We start from the raw sequence: 21,550 nt of genomic DNA, 5'->3' as shown, positions 1-21,550 counted from the left end.
CTGCCGTCAAATAACACTGTCTTTTGAAAAGCCAGCAATCTCTATATTAGCCATATGATGTATAATATGCACCCACTCATCTGTGCAACTAAATGGCTCTTTTGAGGTTGAAGCACTGTCTGTACTGATGAGACTCAATTATTATTATCCAAAATAATTAGGATGTATTGTGTTGGTGGTTAAGTGGCTCAGTAGTTAATGCAGACATACTATTGTTTTAAAATATGCAGCACATTGGAATAGACCCTATGACACAGTAGGAGTCCATTAGTATACATTTAGCAGGCTTGTCGAACTAATTTTGGGGTCTGGGCCGCATTGGTCAAAAAGTGACTTGAGGTGGGCAGACTGGGCACGCAGACACGGAGACACGCATTCACGCTCATACACATTCAGTTATACATCATTGTTTTTCAGTCACTGCTATAACTACGGTATATCACTTTAAAAAATGTTATTATGAAGATTATATATACATTAATTATGAATTAATTATTGCACGTCCCACTGGAAGGAGACCCCGGGGCAGACCAAGGACCAGATGGGGGGATTACATCTCCACACTGGCCTGGGAACGCCTCGGGATCTGTTGCCCCCGCGACCCGGCTCCGGATAAGCGGTTGAAGATGGATGGCTGGATTATAAAAACATTATAAATATGTTCAGTAAATAGCTACAGTACACAACATTATTTTTTTTAGGCTTACTTTCAGCAATGCAACTCAGACAATGAACTCAGTTCAGTCTTTTTTGCGGTTTTAGAATAGAAACAAATAACCCAACAGTAAAAGCTCTGGTCAAAACAACATCCTTTTTTTTTTTTTTACAAAAAAATGATGTAGGCTACCTGACATCTCTTTGCTTTAACTAACCTGTCAACATCAGGGACCAGGTTCTGAGCAGTAGTAACTTTCATAATGTCATTTAGATGTCCATGTGTCAACTGTGAGCGCAGTTTGGATTTGTTGATGTTCATTTCTAGGGATGGAGCTTGTTATTTTTTATTGATAATGAGCACCTTATCGATCCTGCTTATTGAGCCGAGCTTTTATCGAGCCCACTATTGATCTTTTTCTATTAATTTGTGGAAAGACATGAGAGGACAAATTCTGAACAGAACCGGTATCTTTTTTTTATTGGCCAGTTGTGACTGTGTTTGTGGCTGACCACCATCTAACATTAAATGAAGATGACTAAAGTAAAACATATGTTTGCCTATCATTAAGTATTAATACTACTACTATGATTAACATGATCTTTATTTATCATTATAAATAAGTAGTGATGTCTGAACCTCAGTAACATCATAACAGTCTACTGTCATGATAAAAATGATCTTTATTTATCATTATAAATAAGTTGTGATGACTGAACCTCAGTAACATAACAGTCAATACAGACAATATATGATAAAAATAATATTATAAAGTAGTGAGAGTGGGTAAAGAGCATGTGAAATGGCAAGTGTGGCGTGAGGCGTGTGAAGAGGTTGTATTGCGTGACTGTTTGTAAATCTGTTGTATCTGTGAGTGACAGCGGCGCCACTAAGTAGCAGAGCTGCCAAGTCTCACCCTTTCAGAGTGACTCACAACATGTCTGCTGTGAGGATGGTTGGTATGCAAACACCATGAAAAGATAAATGTGCTGTGTGTGTGTGTGTGTGTGTGTGTGTGTGTGCGTGTGCGTGTGTGTGGGGGTAGGCCTCAGCCCTGGTGTCCAACGCCCATAGACAGTATTGTTATTATTATTACTATTATATATAGTATTTTATTGTTGAGCTACATGTTTGAACCCACTGGATGCATCCTGTTTAAATAATGATGTCATTATGGTTTTATAATCTACGTTTCTGCCTCTATTCTCTCACCAGTACAATGAACCATTGTGTCATCAGCCTTATTTAAAGTACAGTAAGTCTATTAGAATAGAAACACTTAGATATGGCTATGGTTCTATCATGCATTCAGAGGTAGAGTTATGCCTGACTTACATCTGATCTACAAGCTCACAACACGTGACAGTGTGAGGACAGGAGGAGATCAGATCAAATAGTTGTGGTTTCATGAAGGTGAACAGGTTTTCTATGTTGATGACAAAGTCTTTGACCATGAGTAGGTGTGATGTAAGAGAAGATCATCTAACAATGGAAACAGATAAGTAAATGATGACAGATTAATGAAGGTTTGACGGCATCTAAAGGAATGCAGTGTCACTAGTTTGATGCCAGGGCTCCTAACGTTGATCACAGATAACATCATAGAACACTAGACTGTGTTTTTGTCCTCTTCATCTTTTACTGTTTGGTCTGAAATGGAACGAGTGAGTGACAGGTCAGACATCCAATCAGGTGATCTGGCAGACGCCCATGTGCCCAGGCAGTGAGCATGTCCGGTTAGTTGGTGCTGGCGTCCACAGGTGTCTCACCTCCGTGCCACCATTGTCTCGCGCACACACACACACACACACACACACACACACACACACACACACACACACACCTTGCAGAGTGTGTGCGTGTGAACTCAGCTCATGTTAAACCTTGTGCACGCCCAAGTGCGTTCCTCGCTCATGCATGAGACATTTAGGAAAAAAAAGTCACTCGTCCTTGTTTCCCTGGGCAGCGCTGGTTAGCAGGGATCAATACACTTTTAGACTGACATGTTTGTGCCAGCGTGGGTGATTAGATTTATTTCTTGATCTCCTCTTGTCTTGATTGTTTAGACATGACTCGGCCATTGTTCTCACAGAACAAGTTTGGCCACTATTAGACCTTCGCAGTCAGAGGCAAGGGGGGTTGGGGGGGGGATAGCTGCCTGCCGTGCCTGCCGCCTCCCTGTCTTTTTTTTCTTTCTCGTTTTTTTTCCATTAGAGCTAGTATGAAAAGGTGTTTTTTCAAATCACTTCGCGGGCCGCCAAGGACCTTTCCGCGGGCCGCTAAACGCCCGTGGACCGCCACTTTCACACCCGTGATTTAGGGCTAGGCCACTGTGTTTTTAGTAAGATGATTATTTTGCATGTACGTGGCGAAAAACCTTACAGCTGCAAACAACTTGATTTGAGACAGACAGCAAGCATGTTAAGTTCACTCCCCTTCAATAAAGTGTTGCTTTAAGTTTTACACTTCACGTTTTGTGCAGATTAGCTACAAAATGTATCTGAGATGTGTTCATTTCATGATTTTTTTTAGCTTAGTTTGTACAGAGTCAGGTTAATTGTTTCCCGCTATTTCCAGTGTACTCTATGTGATAATTAAGTAAGCTGGCTCCTGTCTGTAGCTGCAGAATTATTTCTCTGGTCTGTTACTGCTGAAGCATGCATGTTACTGCATTAGCTGTTTCTCACCTCAAATGTTTTCATTACATATTTTAGTACATTTTGATCTTCACCTGCCTTATCTGTTTTATTTGATCAATTATATAATTGTCTCCGCCGAAGGTGGAGAATATGTTTTCGCTTCGTCCCGCCGTGTGTGAGCAAACATTGTTAGCCAAGCTAACATTGGGCAAGCTCCACGTGACACGTGTCAATTTGTTGACACCAATGCCTCTGATTGGCTAGAGGGACGCGTGACGAAATAAAATTCTATAAATAGGTGTGTCACTTCAAAAAGCCCCTACTTTTTGAAGTGAGGTAAAACAGGATCAATCAGACTTGATTGGAACAGTACCTTCAGTAAGTCCAAATCACCTGTCTGTGCGTGTGTGTTTCCCTCTGAGAACACCTAACATTGGTCAAGCAAAGGCGCAGAAGGCCAAAGCTAAGAAAGCATACTCATCTACAATTGTAACACAGAAGAGGACTAGAGTTGAAATGATCCCACAACAAAGCCGAAGTCTTAATACGTGTCAATATGTTGACATCAATGTCTCTGATTGGCTAGAGGGACGCATGACGAAATACAATCCTATAAATAGGTGTGTCACTTCAAAAAGCCGTTTACGTTTTTGAAGCGAGGTAAGACAGGATCAATCAGTCTTGATTGGAACAGTATCTTCTAGTCCAAATCACCCGTCCGTGCGTGTGTGTGTCCCTCTGAGAACACCTAACATTGGTCAAGCAAAGGTGCAGAAGGCCAAAGCTAAGAAAGCATACTCATCTACAACAGTAACACAGAAGAGGACTAGAGTTGAATTGATCCCACAACAAGGCCGAAGTCTTAATACGTGTTAATATGTTGACACCAATGCCTTTGATTGGCTAGAGGGATGCATGACGAAATACAATTCTATAAATAGGTGTGTCACTTCAAAAATCCGTTTACGTTTTTGAAGCGAGGTAAGACAGGATCAATCAGTCTTGATTGGAACAGTATCTTCTAGTCCAAATCACCCGTCCGTGCGTGTGTGTGTCCCTCGTGCGTATGTGTGTAACATTGGTCAAACAAAGGCGCAGAAGGCCAAAGCTAAGAAAGCATACTCATCTACAACAGTAACACAGAAGAGGACTAGAGTTGAATTGATCCCACAACAAGGCCAAAGTCTTAATACTATAACAATTGGCCACCTTGATCAAATACATTATGTAGCACTAGAGAAAACTGACATAGATCAAACACACCAATCAACTGCTGAAACTGTTCAAGACAATGAAGATGAAGAAGACAGACAAGTATTTGAACAAACCAGTCAATTACGACGACTCCCATATGATAGATTGCTTCAATGTAAACAGAGCATTGAATCATAAAGAAAGAATGAAATTAATCAGAGACAAAGAATCGCTAAATGACAAAAGACGAAGACTAGCCATGAATGCTGACAATATGACACAGCAAAGATTGCTACAATCTCTGGAAGAAAAAGTAGAAGAGTCTGAAGAGAACATCGAAAGGAAAAAAAGGAACTGGTCAAAGTATTCAAATAATGAAAGACAACATCAACAAGCACATAACACGAGTAAGAAGAAACGGTACAGATCACAAGAATTAGAAGTTAATGAAGCTGCTCTCGCAGTCATTAGTTATTGCTATGATAATATAATTGCTATAGTCTGCTGGCGGAGACTTGTGCTCCTCGTTATATATGTTTTTACATGGTAATGAGAATGTATTGCTTATTTTACTGCCATTTGCACTGATGAAAGTCCCACATGGACCTAAGCTGTCAAATGAAATGAGTTACTTTGCCCTCATCTTAAATTTAACGTGTTAGGCTGTTTGTGGTATGATGCAGGGATAACAGGATAGCTGGGCACTAGGGACATCTGGGCACCTCCATGTAAAATTGGGTATTTGGTCCAATATCAAAACAACAAAATATTAGTAAAATGTTTTAATGTAAAGTGTACATGATTACAGGCTTAAATATTCGGCAATTAAGGTCTAATATTTCTACAATTGCTACAAATTGCTACAAGACCTGTATATCAGGTCATTTTGGGGCATAAACAAGCAGTTGAAGAATAACATTAAGTCTGATAATGATGTACCGTGCATGTTCACATCATGTATACTTTACATTACTTAAGAACATTTTTCAAATATATATATTTTTTACATTTTGGACAAAATAGCAAATTTTACATGGAGGTGCCCAGATGTCCCTAGTACCCACCCATCCTGTATCTAATGCAGGAGGCAGAGGAGAGGGTGGCAGTAAGTTATTGTGGAACATCTTGCCCCATTAGCATAAGACATCCAACATACTACATTTCTGGTGTGAAATGGCACGAGGGACGCCCACAAAAAGACCACCCCAAAAATTGGCGTGTGCAAATGTGCCCTTTAGTGGACTTTGAGCACCTGCCCCTTCAGTGCTCTGTGCACGGCCCTGGTCTACTGTCATGATAAACAAGACCTTTATTTATCATTATAAATAAGTAGTGATGTCTGAACCTCAGTAACATCATAACAGTCTACTGTCATGATACAAATGATCTTTATTTATCAGTATAAATAAGTAGTGATGTCTGAACCTCAGTAACATCATAACAGTCTACTGTCATGATAAACATGATCTTTATTTATCATTAAAGTAGTGATGTCTGAACCTAAGTAACACCATAACAGTCACTAACATCATAACAGTCAATACAGATAATATATAATAAAATAAATATTATAAAGTAGTGAGAGGGGGAAAACAGCATGTGAAATGGCAAGTATGGCGTGAGGCGTGTGAAGAGGTTGAATTACGTGACTCTCACTCTGAAATGGTGAGACTTGGCAGCTCTGCTACTTAGTGACGCCGCTGACACGCACAGATACAACATAACATGTCTGCTGTGAGGATGGTTGGTATGCAAACACCATGAAAAGAGTGTGTGTGTGTGTGTGTGTGTGTGTGTGTGTGTGTGTGTGTGTGTGTGTGTGTGTGTGTGTGTGTGTGTGTGTGTGTGTGTGTGTGTGTGTGTGTGTGTGTGTGTGTGTGTGTGTGTGTGTGGGCCTCAGCCCTGGTGTCCAACGCCCATAGACAGTATTGTTATTATTTTTGCTATTATATATAGTATTTTATTGTTGAGCTACACATTTAAAGTACAGTAGGTCTATTAGAATAGAAACATTCCCTGGTACACTTAGATAAGGCTATGGTTCTATCATGCATTCAGAGGTAGAGTTGTGCCTGACTTACAGCTGATCTACAAGCTCACAACACGTGACAGTGTGAGGACAGGAGGAGATCAGATCAAATAGTTGTGGTTTCATGAAGGTGAACAGGTTTTCTATGTTGATGACAAAGTCTTTGACCATGAGTAGGTGTGATGTAAGAGAAGATCATCTAACAATGGAAACAGAGAAGTACATGATGACAGATTTATGAAGGTTTGACAGCATCTAAAGGAATGCAGTGTCACCACAGATAACATCATAGAACACTAGACTGTGTTTTTGTCCTCTTCATCTTTACTGTTTGGTCTGAAATGGGACGAGTGAGTGACAGGTCAGACATCCAATCAGGTGATCTGGCAGACGCCCATGTGCCCAGGTAGTGAGCATGTCCGGTTAGTTGGTGCTGGCGTCCACAGGCGTCTCTCCTCCGTGCCACCATTGTCGCACGCATGAACTCGGCTCATGTTAAACCTCGTGCACGCCCACGTGCGTTCCTCGCTCATGCGTGAGACATATTGCATTTAAACAACACGCTTTACACACACACACACTTCAGTTTCTTTATTTGAGTCCACATTTATAAAATACATTACAAGTGTTTCCATGGTTACTGATGCTTAGTGGAGAACCACCTTATTAGGAGCAGGATGTGATGTCACATCATGACATCACTACCACCGTCCTCTAGGAATCATTTCCTACATGAAATCAGAACCATTGCTCAACCCAAGACCAAGGGTTATGGTTAGAAGAACCAGAAGTGTGATACAGCCATCAAGCTACCAGCCCTTTAATAGGCTATGATAGCTACCAGCCCTTTAATAGGCTACGATAGCTACCAGCCCTTTAATAGGCTACGATAGCTACCAGCCCTTTAATAGGCTACGATAGCTACCAGCCCTTTAATAGGCTACGATAGCTACTAGCCCTTTAATAGGCTACGATAGCTACCGGCCCTTTAATAGGCTACGATAGCTACCGGCCCTTTAATAGGCTACGATAGCTACCGGCCCTTTAATAGGCTTCTCATAGTCTTCACCAGTGTTGCCAAGTCTGCCAATTAAAATATAATTGTTTCCAAAAGGGATCACTGGGTCTTAAATAGTGAGACTTTTGTCTTGTTTTTTTTCCAGAGTTCTGGGGAAATGCAGAGACGCTGTGGCTTTGGGGAGGAGTGTCAATCATATTGACTGACAGTTCAAGTAAGTGTGTAATGGTATAATACATAAACAAAACATACATTATTATAGACTTACATAGTAATTATGATGATATATCCATCAAATATTTTTTATTAGGAGTATATGGCCATATTTTAGGCTTGTTTTGTGTAGTTCTTTGACTAGTGCTATTTGTACAAGTGAGGACAGAGGAATAACACTACTAACTCAACATGAAAACATTATACATGTGCAATATAAAATATTAATATTATCCACCAATATGAAAACGACAAAATTAAAACACCATTACATTATTATGAATAGCATTAACCACATGAACCCCAGCATATGGGGGAACATAAGCCAAAAACAGCCGATCTACAAGCTCACAACGTATCGCAGCACGAAGCGCTGTGAGCTTGTAGATCGGCTATTTTTGGCAAAGAGATTTGGTGTTGACAGAAAAAAGCGTCCAATAAATGTAGGTCAATTTTTACTAAGAATAGAGGGTTTAAGTAGGTTACATCATAATAATATAATAAATGTATTTATAGCACTTTACAAAGTGCTGAACAGCAGTATGTTCGAGCATAAAACATATAAGTAAGGTAAAATAAAACACACAAAAAAGCATTTAAGGGAATAACATAGTTAACAAGTAAGTTAATTCTGACAAGCAATAAAGAAAACACATTTAAACAAACTAGAAAGGAGACCAAAATAATGTTGGTCTCGTTGGCCACATCAACAAACAGTAATTTAATGTATTATTCTGCTATTCTTTATTGTGCTCACATAAGCTATTCAGATGAGATAAACTAAACAATGCAAAGTATTCAGGTCATTCACCACAAATAAATAATGATGTATTTATTGTAAAAGAGTGCATGTGTTATGTGTTTGTTCTGGAAACTACAAGAGACAAACACAGCCAGTGTAGAGAACACAGGACGTATCTGTTCTATTGGTTGATGTCTATCACTGCTGGGTGATAGTTTACCACAGTGGAACCCGGATCAACTTGTCGCATCGGCACAGTCTTACAGGGTTTTCTCATATCATGGGAGTGGATGGAACTTCCTTTAGTGTGGACTTACATTTCTTGGAGGCTTTTTTCTGTCAACACCAAATCTCTTTACAAAAAAAGTCATAAGAACTACACATCCACTAGTCAAAGAACTACACATCCACTAGTCATAAGAACTACACATCCACTAGTCAAAGAACTACACATCCACTAGTCAAAGAACTACACATCCACTAGTCATAAGAACTACACATCCACTAGTCATAAGAACTACACATCCACTAGTCATAAGAACTACACAACCACTAGTCATAAGAACTACACATCCACTAGTCATAAGAACTACACATCCACTAGTCATAAGAACTACAAATCCACTAGTCATAAGAACTACACATCCACTAGTCATAAGAACTACACATCCACTAGTCATAAGAACTACACATCCACCACTAGTCATATGAACTACACATCCACTAGTCATAAGAACTACACATCCACTAGTCAAAGAACTACACATCCACTAGTCAAAGAACTACACATCCACTAGTCATAAGAACTACACATCCACTAGTCATAAGAACTACACATCCACTAGTCATAAGAACTACACATCCACTAGTCATAAGAACTACACAACCACTAGTCATAAGAACTACACATCCACTAGTCATAAGAACTACACATCCACTAGTCATAAGAACTACACATCCACTAGTCAAAGAACTACACATCCACTAGTCATAAGAACTACACATCCACTAGTCATAAGAACTACAAATCCACTAGTCATAAGAACTACACATCCACTAGTCATAAGAACTACACATCCACTAGTCATAAGAACTACACATCCACCACTAGTCATAAGAACTACACATCCTGAAAAACGTCACTGCCCACCAGCTGCTCAAAGCCCTGGAAGATATCAAAGTGACGGCCGGAAATGTCCGGAAGTGCTGCATGGGCTTGTGACAACTAGCGCCAACTTGCATCTTATGTGTGGATGCACCCTATGTGTGAGAGGAAATGAGCGGATACAGTAGGCGGACAGGAAATACTGAACAGGAAATAGAAGCATATTGAAACATACAGTATAGTCAGAAACAGTCAGAAACCTAGAACAGATCTACAAGCTCACAGCGCGTTGCTTTGCAACGCGTTGTGAGCTTGTAGATCTGCTATTTTCAAATAGCCTAAAGTAGTGAAAATAGCAGATCTACAAGCTCACAACGCACCAGGAAGAAACACACTGTGAGCTTGTAGATCGGCTATTTTCACCATTTAAAAGGTTTTTATAATAATAATTAAAAAGGAACAGTTTTGGACATATATGATGTTTCTACCTGACAGACGATGTTATGTTTAAAAGCAGCTTAAATTCAGAATGTTCATTTCCAGAGACATTGAATAATAATGTGATTTATTTCAGGAACAGTCAAAGTGTCTTTGGTTACAAAGAAATGCTGTTCAGTCACACATTCATATGTAAGGTTTTTTATGACCACAATTCATATCAATGTGTTTTATTATTTCACTAGCCGCGCACGTGGGCTCTATGTCGTCTCCCCTCCCCCCCCCCCCCCACACCGCAAACGTTCGGTCGCGTCGCCGTCTTTGTCGTTGTTTTTGCATAAACATGGATGGTGGCTTGTTTCTCGCGCACAATCTGGCAACAGTGAATGTAGTCCAGGCTGTTGATTGGCTAGTAGTGGTCACGTGACAACAACACACACACACACACACACACACACACACACACACACACACACATCGCACAGACGCACACACATTAAAAGCCTCGACTTTTTCTTCACGGCGCTCGTGACTCAAAATTAGGTGTTTTGTTTGTGTGTTACGCACTGGATTGGAACTATTTTTGCAATGTTATTCTTCACAGTTGACCTCAAAGAAAGGTAGGCCATAAGATTGTTTTGTTGTTGTTGCTGGCTGGGTGACGATCATAGTGGAAGGATGTCTGTGCGGAGATTTAACCTGCGGTGCTTACACACACACACACACACACACACACACACACACACACACAGTAAACTGTGGAAACACACCAGACTTTTTTTCGCACACACGCGCATATACACACACACGCACACACGCACTTTTAGCTCCAGTCCTATTTTAAAGGCTGCGTATGCGGGACTCGCGTATCCGCGCGCCTGGTGTAGGCGCTATCATTGATATCAATTGGATCTAAACAAACGCGCTGTACGCGCCACGCATACGCGCGCTTTGAAAAGTCTGGTGTAGATCGTAGGTTGGCTTTGGGATGTACATGGCACGTGAATGACGGACATATTAGCGTGAGTGTGGTGTGATAAAGTGAAAGCAACGGCGTGGTTCGAACAGAAAGGTAAGCAAGAGGGGGGGGGGAGGGGGAGGGGGAGGGGGGGGTGAAGCGAAGGACGTGATTCTGTTTTTGTTGTTGTGGCGATGCAGAGAGATCGAACCTGCGCTGCTTGGTTTTATGCTTTATCCAACATGACAGCCATGTAAACAAACAACCAATGTCATTTACAACTAAACGTTGCTCTCAAGAATGTTTAGGAAAACATTTGAAGTGAGAAATAGACGATGCAATGACCGAAAAGTGATTCTATTTGATCCACTGCACTTTCTTGTCCATCTTCGCCTCGGAAAACAAATGAGAAAATGAAAAAAAAGTCGCCCCAAAACACAGTCGCCCCCCAGTCTATATACTGGCGATTCGCCTGTAATACTGCCGGATTTGGCCCGGGGCGACTGTGTTTTGGGGCGATTTTTTTTTCATTGTGTCATTTGTTTTCCGAGGCAAACTTGTCCGCCCAGCCCAATACTTATGGAATACTTTCATTGCCGTAAGCAAGGAAATACTTGGTTTTGTTGTTACTTTTGGGTAAATTTATCATTCTGTCTGTGGACCGTTGGCACTGTTGTCTTGATGGCAGTGAAACTGTGCACACACACTCCCTGGATGCCAGAGCAGAACCTCTGCCCCACATTTTTCACATGGGCCTGTTATATCGCCACCAGGAGGCCGCTTTTTGCAAAACACATTTTTTCACAGTACTCCTACAGTTTATTTCAGATTTTTCATATTCCATCCTGATTGGCTAAGAATGTTTTTAAAAGTTTGCAGGAGTGCTCCGTTTTGAACAAAATGCCTCAAACACAGCACGCAATTTCCGTGAAATTTAGCACGCATATTCCCACTAGGCCGAGGAAGAAATTTGACATTTTTCGAATCAGCCTCATGGTGGCGCTATAACAGGCTGATTTGTGTTTTTACCTATAACTGCATCGATCTGTGTAAAACTGTGTGGTCCCTATTTTTTTCGCCAATGCCTTATAACCACCAACTTCTTTGCCATTTGTAACTATTTAAAAAAAACATTTTCAAATAGTTCAACTAGCCGATCTACATCGACACGTTGTGAACTTGTAGATCGGCTATTTAACTATTTGAAAATATTTTTCAAGTGGAGTTCAAGAGGAGTGGCCCGTTTTGAACAAAATGCAACAAATCATGAACACAGCATCCGATTGCGGTGAAACTTTGCACGCATATTCGCACTATGTTGAGGAACAATGCTACCATTATAGCGCCACCAGGAGGCCGATTTTAGCAAAATGTATTTTTTTAATATATTACTCATATAAATTGTCCAAACATCATGCAAATCGGTACACATTGGCCCTCATTTATCAACGTGGTGTAGACCAAATAATGGGCGTACGGCAAGATCACCGCAACTTTCGACATTTATCAATCTATCGTGACGTTGACTTCAGCGTACGGCCCGCTCTGATCTCACGTCAGGTCTGAGGGCTCACTACGCGTGATCTACAAGCTCACTACGCGTCGCATTGCGAGCTTGTAGATCTGCTATTTTCAAAATATACGAGCGCTTATGCAGAACATTTTCAGGACTGGCGCGACCCCCGCTGTTATCTTTTCATGGACAGTGAGGTCTCCAAACATACAGTAGCATGTCCTATGGAGTTATGTACAACCTGGATTAAGCATGGGAACCCGACGCTCCAAACCTGTGCCCAGCGCAGGTGATTCTTCATGCTGTGGATTTATTTGGGCCACCGGGAGATTGGATATTTAACCCTCCCTCTCATTAACGTGGCGACACGGGACTGACTGCAGCCCGAGTCTCACAGGGAATACATGACTGCTTTATTTTAGTGTAACTCAAAGGCGCTCTGCTCGGTAGGGCTTAAATAAATTAATGTACTCATGTATTCCATTCATGGTGATGTGATTGGTGTCATTCATGTAGGCTACTTTGAATTTTTTTTTTTATTAGGCAAAAGAATGTAAAACAACACAGTTACATTTATAATGCTTTTGACTAAAAGGTCCGGCCAAAAAAGTCCTTGCGGACTTGTTTCCGTTGGGGTCCTTGAATTAATTTCATAGACATATATAGTAGCAACCAAACAGTTCAAAAATCAACATGAAAATACAGATAATACAGAAAAAATACAACTATGTACCAAAAAAAAGGAGCATGAAAAATGTTTAAATAAATGTACAAAAAAAAGGGGGGGGGGGGTGAAGCATGGAAAAATAACGATTATATACAAAAAATGCATGAGGAAATACAAAATATGTACAAAAAAGAGGAGGGGGGGGGGGGTCGTCTGTCTACAGGGAAACTGGTACTACCTCCTCTTTCGGCCTCCAGAAAGATGAGTTTTTAGGGCTGTTTTGAATGAGCCCAGCGAACTGCATTTTTTGAGGGATGGGGTTAGACTATTCCATTCCTTGGTGGCTGTGCTATAGAAGGAGAATTTGCCCATGTTTGTTTTATGGGTGGGTGGTACCAGATTGTTGTTTACGCTCCCTCTAGTTTCGTGGCTGTGGGTGTCACTAACTTTTTCGAGGTATTTATACAGATATGCGGGTATAGGGGGCATTTCGGGCAAATCTGCATTTACAATTTTGAAGACCAGACCCATTTTTAGTTGTTTAACCCTGTCTTCCACCCTGAGCCAGCCTAGGCTGGCAAAGTGAGTGGGAGAGAGGTGGGTCATGGGCCCCAGTCCGAGAAGTAGTCGGATCAGTTTGTTTTGGGAGGTTTGAAGCTTAGTCTGCAGTGACACTGAGGTGTTAGAGTACCAAGAGGAGCTAGCATAGTCAAAAAGGGGCTGAATCAGGGCCCCCGAGAGGGTCCTGAGGGCCTGAGGGTTGACAAAAGAGGAAACTCTGCCCATAAATCTGGTTCTCTGGTTTACTCCTTTGACCACCTTTGTTGCCATGCTTTCACCTGACAGGTATTTGTCAAGAATACATCCCAAATAGGTAATCTCTTCTTTGCTAGTGATGATTGTGTCATCGACTATGACCTTGAAGTCATCTACCTTCATTTTACTGAGGGAATGTTTGGTCCCAAATAGGATGGATTCAGTTTTCCCAAGGTGTAGTGACAGTTTGTTATCAGTAAGCCAGGTACGGATTTTTGAGAGTTCAGAGCTGAGAGCTTCCTCAACTTGCAACTTGTCCTCACCCGAGATCAGGAGTGCCGAGTCATCAGCGAACAGGAACAGTTTGCAGTTACAGGCAGCATTCATGTCGTTAATGTATAGAAGGAACAGTAACGGCCCTAGAATGCTGCCTTGAGGAACCCCGCAGCTCACCGGGAGGGATGAGGACATGGTTCCGTTGATGTCAACCACTTGTTCTCTACCCTCCAAGTAAGATCTCATCCAATTTAGTGATGTGCAATCAAAACCAATCGCCCTCAGCTTATCAAGTAGAATTGTGTGGTTTACAGTGTCAAACGCCTTTTGGAGGTCCAGCATGACCATGCCACAGTATTTGCCCGAGTCTACCTCACGTTTGATGTAGTCGGTCAAATATAGTAGGCATGTGTCAGTGGAGTGGGATGTTCTGAAGCCCGATTGGAATTCAAACAACAGTTTGCGCTCACTGAGGTAGCTGTTGATTTGTTCTTGGATTGATCGCTCTAGATTTTTTTTTTTCTTTGAGATGGAACAAAGGATGGAAACAGGCCTGTAGTTGCCAGGATCTAGTTTGCTTCCTTTTTTAAATAGAGGGATTACTCTTGCCAACTTGAATTCTTGTGGGACGTGACACTGACTGATGGATAAGTTTGTAATGTGGGCTACTATGGGAGCAATGGAGACCGCTGCGTCTCTGAGGAATCTGGTGGGGATGTTGTCAAGGCCGGTGGCCTTGTTTGGCTTTAGGGCGAGGAGTTTGTTTTGCACATCAACAGTCAATACAGGTTTGAAAAAGAAGGAATCTTTTTTAGCCCCTAGTTTCTCATAGTGAGCTTGAATGTGGTCGGGGCCAAACAGACCTGAATGCTGAGGGAGTTTGCTTACCAACTGGGTTGCAACTGTGGTGAAGAAACTGTTAAAACAGTCCGCTACCAATTGCTTGTCGGTAGTGAGCGAGCCACTTGAAATAATGCAAATGTTTGTAGATTTTGTCTGAATTTTTCCGTTGCAGCCTAATTGTTTTAGTGCCTCCCACAGTTTTTGTGGGTGGCTTTTGTTTGCCTCTATGTTCTCATTTAAGAAATTCTTTTTGGCATTTCTGATCAATTTAGTAACTACATTTCGTAGATTTCTGCACTTTTCAAGTAGCTGCTCACTTTTGTTTTTCCTGAACTCTGAGTAGCTTTTGTTCCTGAGTTTGATGGCATTCAAAATGTCACCCTTCATCCAAGGTTCTGTGCTAGCTTTGACCCTCACCACCTTTGTGGGTGCGATGTTATCAAGTACACACAAAAAAGCTTTTTTGAAACAGGACCAGGACTCCTCCACAGAGGTGCAATTTAGGACATGGGACCAGTCCATTTTTCCAAGAGCTGTTGTTAGAAGATCACTTGAGTAGTGTTTCATAGACCTGCAGCTAATTGTCCTGTGACAATAAGCCCCGGGTCTGTGAATCTTCCGAGTGCAGAAAATGATATTGTGATCACTTAAGCTACACTCAATCACCCCGCTCCTGGAAATTCTGGATTGGTCCGTTGTCAACACTAGGTCTATGATTGATTGAGAAGCAGTGCCTACCCTTGTAAAATGCTTTATCAGCTGGGTAAAGCTGTGCAGGTCACAGAACTTTCTGAGGGACTTAAAGGTGGCTGAGTCTTTCTTCAGAACACAGGTGTTAAAGTCACCAATTAGTACCGTCTCAGAGTTTCCTAAACTCGCCACATGATCCTCAATCAAGTCATAAAAAGCATTTTGCTCTGGGGGTCTGTAGATGGCGCCAATTATCAGTGGTTTTGCATGTGGGTATAAATTTTTTACCCAGACCGATTCAGTGGGGTTGTTATCCATATCTGGGATCACATCGTAAATAATGTCTGATCTCACATAGATGCAAACCCCACCCCCAGAGAGATTTCTGTCTTTCCTGATGACATTGTAGCCCTTTATTTCAATCTCAAAGTCCTTGATGGATTTATCCAACTTAGTTTCTGAGATTGAAATAATGTCTACCCTGCCACTTCCAAACATGGATCTCAGCTCAGACATTTTTTCAGAGTTTTTAAGACTGTTAACATTCAAGTGAACAATGTGGGTACCTCTAGTCGAAAAGAGCGCATCCATGTCCTCAGTTGAATAGTAACCATTGTCCTTCACAGGCTCTGGGGGGTCGGTGGGGGGGGTCGGAGGTGTGGGTGGGGGAGGGGGGGACTTTGTGATATCCGCGGGGGGGGTGTGGAGGTGATTTGAGGCCGCAAATCCTTCCTTAGATCTGCCGTGGGGGTGGGGGTGGGGGAGGGGGGGTGGGGGTGGTGGATGTGGGGGAGGGGTGGTGTGGGGGAACCCTTGTGTCGACCTCGGCCAAATTCCTCCAGGCAAAGGACTGTTTGGGAAAAAGGGAAACTCTCTGTTTCCACGATCCCACAGGGGAAAACCCTGTAGATGTCCAGTGACCGCTTGGAAAACAGGGAAAGGAACTCCGTTTCCCAGCATTCCTCTTGGTGGGATACTATGCGGTTGTCCTGGTATCGTCTGGTGGTGGTGGTGGTGGTGGTGGTGGTGGAGGAGGAGGAGGGGGGGTGGGGGAGGGGGGAATCTGTTGTCCCGCGTCGACGTCAAGCGGTGGTGCCAGGAGACGGTAGAAACAGGGGAAAAAACACTGTTTTCTTGAGCTTCTCTCTGGGAGATATCCTGCTGTTGTCTTGGGCCCGTGTGGCGCATGAGGAAATCCTCATTATGACGCTGCTGTTGGGGAAGCCCTTGACTCGTCATCGGCCACATTCTTTCAGACGGTGGTCTGCTTGAGAATGTAGGTCCTGGAGCCAGCACGCACGTTAACCGGGACAAATAATCCATCCTTGTTTCTCCAGCTGTTTGCTGGGGTTCGTTCTTATCAGGTGAGGTGGGCCGTTGCCAAACAAATTTATTTGTCTGCATGTTGTGGACCGGACCTTTTCGGGCACTTCCGTCGCGTCACTTGACAAAGATTGTACCATTACAGAATACACAGTTGGGCGTGTGTGTGTGTGTGTGTGTGTGTGTGTGTGTGTGTGTGTGTGTGTGTGTGTGTGTGTGTGTGTGTGTGTGTGTGTGTGTGTGTGTGTGTGTGTGTGTGTGTGTGTGTGTGTGTGTGTGTGCGCGCGCGCGAGAGAGGGAAAATCTTTCTTATTGGTTTTCCATGCGTTGTGTGGTCGTATTCTGGTTCTTCATGTCGTAAAATCGAGGCGTTTCGACAACAGAGAGAGGGCGTGTTATTTAAATGACGGTCGGTTTCAGCCGTCGCATTTATCAAAGCTCCGACCAAATGTACGCTACGATTGGCTGTATAGACGAATCCACAGACGCGCTGCCTGTAGGCGGCCATTGCTGCGGTGTCACGTCCGCGGAGCGTTGACACCGCAGCAATGGCTGCGCCCAGGGCAGCGCTCCGTGGATTCGTGTATAGGAGGATCCTTTGATAAATCTCACTTGGACGTTGGCGTACAGGGCAATTTTAAAGCGAAAAATAAGCCGTTTTTTACACTCCATTGATACATGAGGGCCATTATCTCTATAGTCAAGTGATCAAGACGGTTCCGTCCAATTTTTCATATTCCATCCTGATTGGTGAATTCCGAACATTGTTGGCCCACAATAACTGCCCACATCTGACCTGGCGGAGACCTGTGCTCCGAGGAGCACTTTTTCTAGTTATGTCATGTATTTTCCTCTCTCTGAGAGTGTGTAACATTGAATAGAATAATAATTGTATTATTCCACTCAGAGTTAAAGTAAACAGAGATGATTTTGTCATACATTGATATGATTTTATCATACAGGTTGTTTACCTGCTGTTCCTCCAGTCCACCTCATTAATAAAACACACAATGGCCGACCAGACACCTTCAGCTCCACCTTCACCTTCAGCTTCAGCTCCACCTTCACCTTCAGCTTCACCTTCACCTTCACCTTCACCTTCACCTTCAGCTCCACCTCCACCTCCACCTCCACCTTCACCTTCAGCTTCACCTTCAGCTTCACCTTCAGCGTCACACATCCAGGTAGGCTACATGCTTTATATTGTTAATTCGTTATTCACAGCTTTAACATAATCTTATAATTATATAAGACAAGTAAGACGCGCGAACGCGGTAAGCGAACGCAAAAAAAGAAAAAAAAGAATGAAAAAAAATATGAAAAAAAAAGTAACCAATAAAAAAAATAATTAAAAAAAAAAAAAAAATCTGCGTTAAAAGGAGCATCTTAGAAAAATACAAATTCCCCAAAAAAAAACTTGGAATGTTTTTGAACAATTCAACAAAGTGTTTGAAGTGCCTGTTTCACCCACTTCCGGGGGGCGGAGCCAAAATCCGAGCCCGAAGTATTTGTTCGTAGACCCCCACTTAGGGGGGGTAGAAAAAGTTTGGGAGCGATTCGGGCACTTTTCATTTAACATGGGGTTTCAATGGGGAGTTTTTAGGAGCCTTCTCCGGGGCGTGGCTTCCGGGGGAAGGGGCGGGCTTAAACGCAACCTTGACAGGTGTGTTCAGTTTTCAAAGACCTTTCATTTGATGTATGGTACGTCTAAATTGGACATTTACTTATCTCAGAGGAGCTGCACACAGGCAGTGCACACAGAGACACAGAGACACAGAGAGAGAGAGACACAACCCAAGCAGGGTTACATAGTAAGCTCCACTTGGTCGGAGGCGCGGCTTCGCCGCGCCTCCTCCCGCGTTCGCAATTATGTGTGGATTTGAGTGAAGTGGTTTCAAAGCTTAAATAAGTTTCCATAAATGGTGTAGTAAATTATTATTAATAATAATAATAATAAAACAAAATAATTACAATGTCACTGTAGGTCACAGAGAGATGAAATTATTTCATCACATCCACTGATGTGTGACAAATGTGCCTCACTTTAGTCTGTCACTCTATAATAAATTAACTCAAAAGATATACTCAACTCAACTCAACTCAACTTTATTTATAAAGCACATTTCAAACAACCACAGCTGCCACAAAGTGCTGTACAGTGCATAGGTAATAAGTAAAACAGTAGCTAAAAACACAGTATACAATGACAACACACAAAACAAGAAAAACTGAGGGGGGGGGGCAGCACAGGGTCAGAGGTCTCATGCTATGTTAAAAGCCAAAGAATAAAAGTGCGTTTTAAGAGAGGATTTAAAAATGGCCAGAGAAGGGGCTTGCCTAATCTGCAGGGGAAGGTCGTTCCAGAGCTTGGGGGCCGCGACCGAAAAAGCTCTGTCCCCTCTAAGCTTCCGCTTCGCCCTCGGAACCTCCAGCAGCATCTGGTCAGCTGACCTGAGGGAGCGGGCAGGAGAGTAGGGGTGGAGGAGCTCAGAGAGGTATGGAGGGGCGAGACCACTTAATGATTTAAAGGTCAAAAGCAGAACCTTGAACTGGATTCTAAAGTGCACGGGCAGCCAGTGGAGAGAGGCGAGGATGGGAGTTATATGCTCTCTCTTGCGCGTGCCAGTTAGAAGACGGGCAGCAGCATTCTGTATTAACTGGAGGCGTGCAAGGGAAGATTGACTGGCTCCAAGATAGAGGGCGTTACAGTAATCCAGCCGAGAAGTAATAAATGCATGGATTACTGTCTCAAAGTGCTGTGTGGTTAAAAATGGTTTTACTTTGGCCAGCTGTCTCAAGTGAAAAAAGCTAGACTTCACCACTGAACTAATTTGGCGATCTAACTTAAACTCATTGTCCATTTTAAAACCCAGGTTGGAGACTGTTGGCTTCACAAACTGAGCCAGGGGGCCTAGATCAAATGGAGGGGGGTTACAAGAACCATTTGGGGCAAACACCACCACCTCAGTTTTCTTTTCGTTAAAGCTTAGAAAGCTTAGGGCCATCCAGGCTTTAATGTCGTCCAGGCAAGAGAGAAGAGCTTTAGGAGCAGCGTCTTTCTTCTTCAGGGGGACGTAGATCTGGCTGTCATCAGCATAAAAATGGAATAGAATGCCATGTTTCCTGAGGATAGACCCTAGCGGCAGGAGATATAAAGAGAAGAGCACCGGAGCTAAAATTGAGCCCTGTGGAACACCATAGGACAACGGAGCCGGGGAGGATTCTGAGCCAGCGGCGCTGACAGACATGGTTCTGCCTGTCAGGTAGGACCTGAACCACCCTAGCGCAGTGCCACAGATACCCACTAGGTGCTGCAAACGCCAGAGCAGGACGTTGTGGTCCACTGTGTCGAATGCAGCCGTCAGGTCCAACAGGACGAGAATGACATAGTCGCCCGCATCATTTGCTAGGAGGATGTCATTAAATACCCTTACTAGGGCGGACTCGGTACTATGCCGGGTTTTAAAGCCAGACTGGAAGACCTCAGGGATATTATGCTCCTCTAGAAAAGACTGGAGCTGGGCATAGACAACCTTCTCTAATATCTTAGAGATAAACGGCAATTTCGATATGGGCCGGAAATGAGCCAACACAGTGGGGTCGAGGCCTGGCTTCTTAAGCAGTGGTTGCACTACAGCATGTTTAAAACATGTGGGAACAAGACCAGAAGAGAGACTGCCATTTATGATTTCTAATACCATGTGTGCTATGCTGGGGAAAACCTCTTTAAAGAGGCGGGCCGGGATGACGTCGTGAGGTGAACCTGAGGCCTTCATGTGGCTGACTACATCCTCCAAAAAGGACAATGTTACAGGTTCGAAAGAGCTGAGCACGGCGGGACATGGGACACAAACAGAGGGGTCAGAGGCAGGAGCAGAGATGAGGGCCCTTGTATTTACCACCTTGTCAATGAAAAAGTGCAGGAAGTCATTACAAATGTCAGGTGATTCAAAACAGACGGGCTGAGCGATATTAAGAACAGAGTCAATAGTTTGATATAGTACACGTGGATTAAGACGGTTAGACTCAATAATATTCGCTAGGTGATCTCTTTTTGCCTCTTTGACAGTGTTCTGATAGGAGAGCCAGGATTCCTTTAAAATCTGAGAAGAAACCTGCAGCTTGTCCTTCTTCCATTTACGTTCTGCTTTTCGGCACTCCTGTCTAGCTGCACGGGTTCTGTCATTAAACCAGGGCTCGGGCTTTGCCCTGGGCAACTTGGATTTCAATGGGGCCACAGAGTCCATTATGGTCCCACACGAGGAGTTAAACCAGGAGCATAGTTCCTCTATGGGAACAGCCGAGACAGCCGGGACACACAGCTGTTCAAAGGCAGCTGAAAAGCGACTAGCAGTGCGGGGGTTAAGAGTCCGACAGAGTCTAGCAGGAGCCCTAGAACTAATCTCAGTACAAGAGAGAACAACATCAAACAGAACAGAGCTATGATCAGAGAAAACAGTATCACAAATCTCTAGGTTAAGTATAGGCAGC

General features: G+C 42.9%; 2 protein-coding genes across 3 annotated transcripts in view; both read left to right on the top strand.

Annotated features, from left to right (window-relative positions):
* Positions 1 to 21,550, top strand: part of LOC308098960 (NLR family CARD domain-containing protein 3-like) — a 189,232-nt gene that overhangs the window by 62,564 nt on the left and 105,118 nt on the right. The window lies entirely within an intron of this gene.
* LOC308098959 (NLR family CARD domain-containing protein 3-like) overlaps positions 7,680 to 21,550 on the top strand; it is a 44,388-nt gene continuing 30,517 nt past the window's right edge. For both annotated transcript variants that reach the window (XR_013934337.1, XM_080447431.1), the window contains exons 1-2: positions 7,680 to 7,749; positions 18,022 to 18,243. Coding sequence is in view for 1 of the 2 variants with exons in the window: in XM_080447431.1 (XP_080303557.1) it covers positions 18,070 to 18,243 (174 nt within the window). In the remaining variant the exon portion in view is untranslated. The remainder of the gene's footprint in view (positions 7,750 to 18,021; positions 18,244 to 21,550) is intronic.

The sequence above is a fragment of the Gymnoscopelus braueri genome (assembly GCF_963280865.1).
Source record: "Gymnoscopelus braueri genome assembly, chromosome: 13".
NCBI lineage: Eukaryota > Metazoa > Chordata > Actinopteri > Myctophiformes > Myctophidae > Gymnoscopelus > Gymnoscopelus braueri.
The sequence above is the reverse complement of the archived record's forward strand: the minus strand, read 5'-3'. Positions and strand labels throughout refer to the sequence as shown.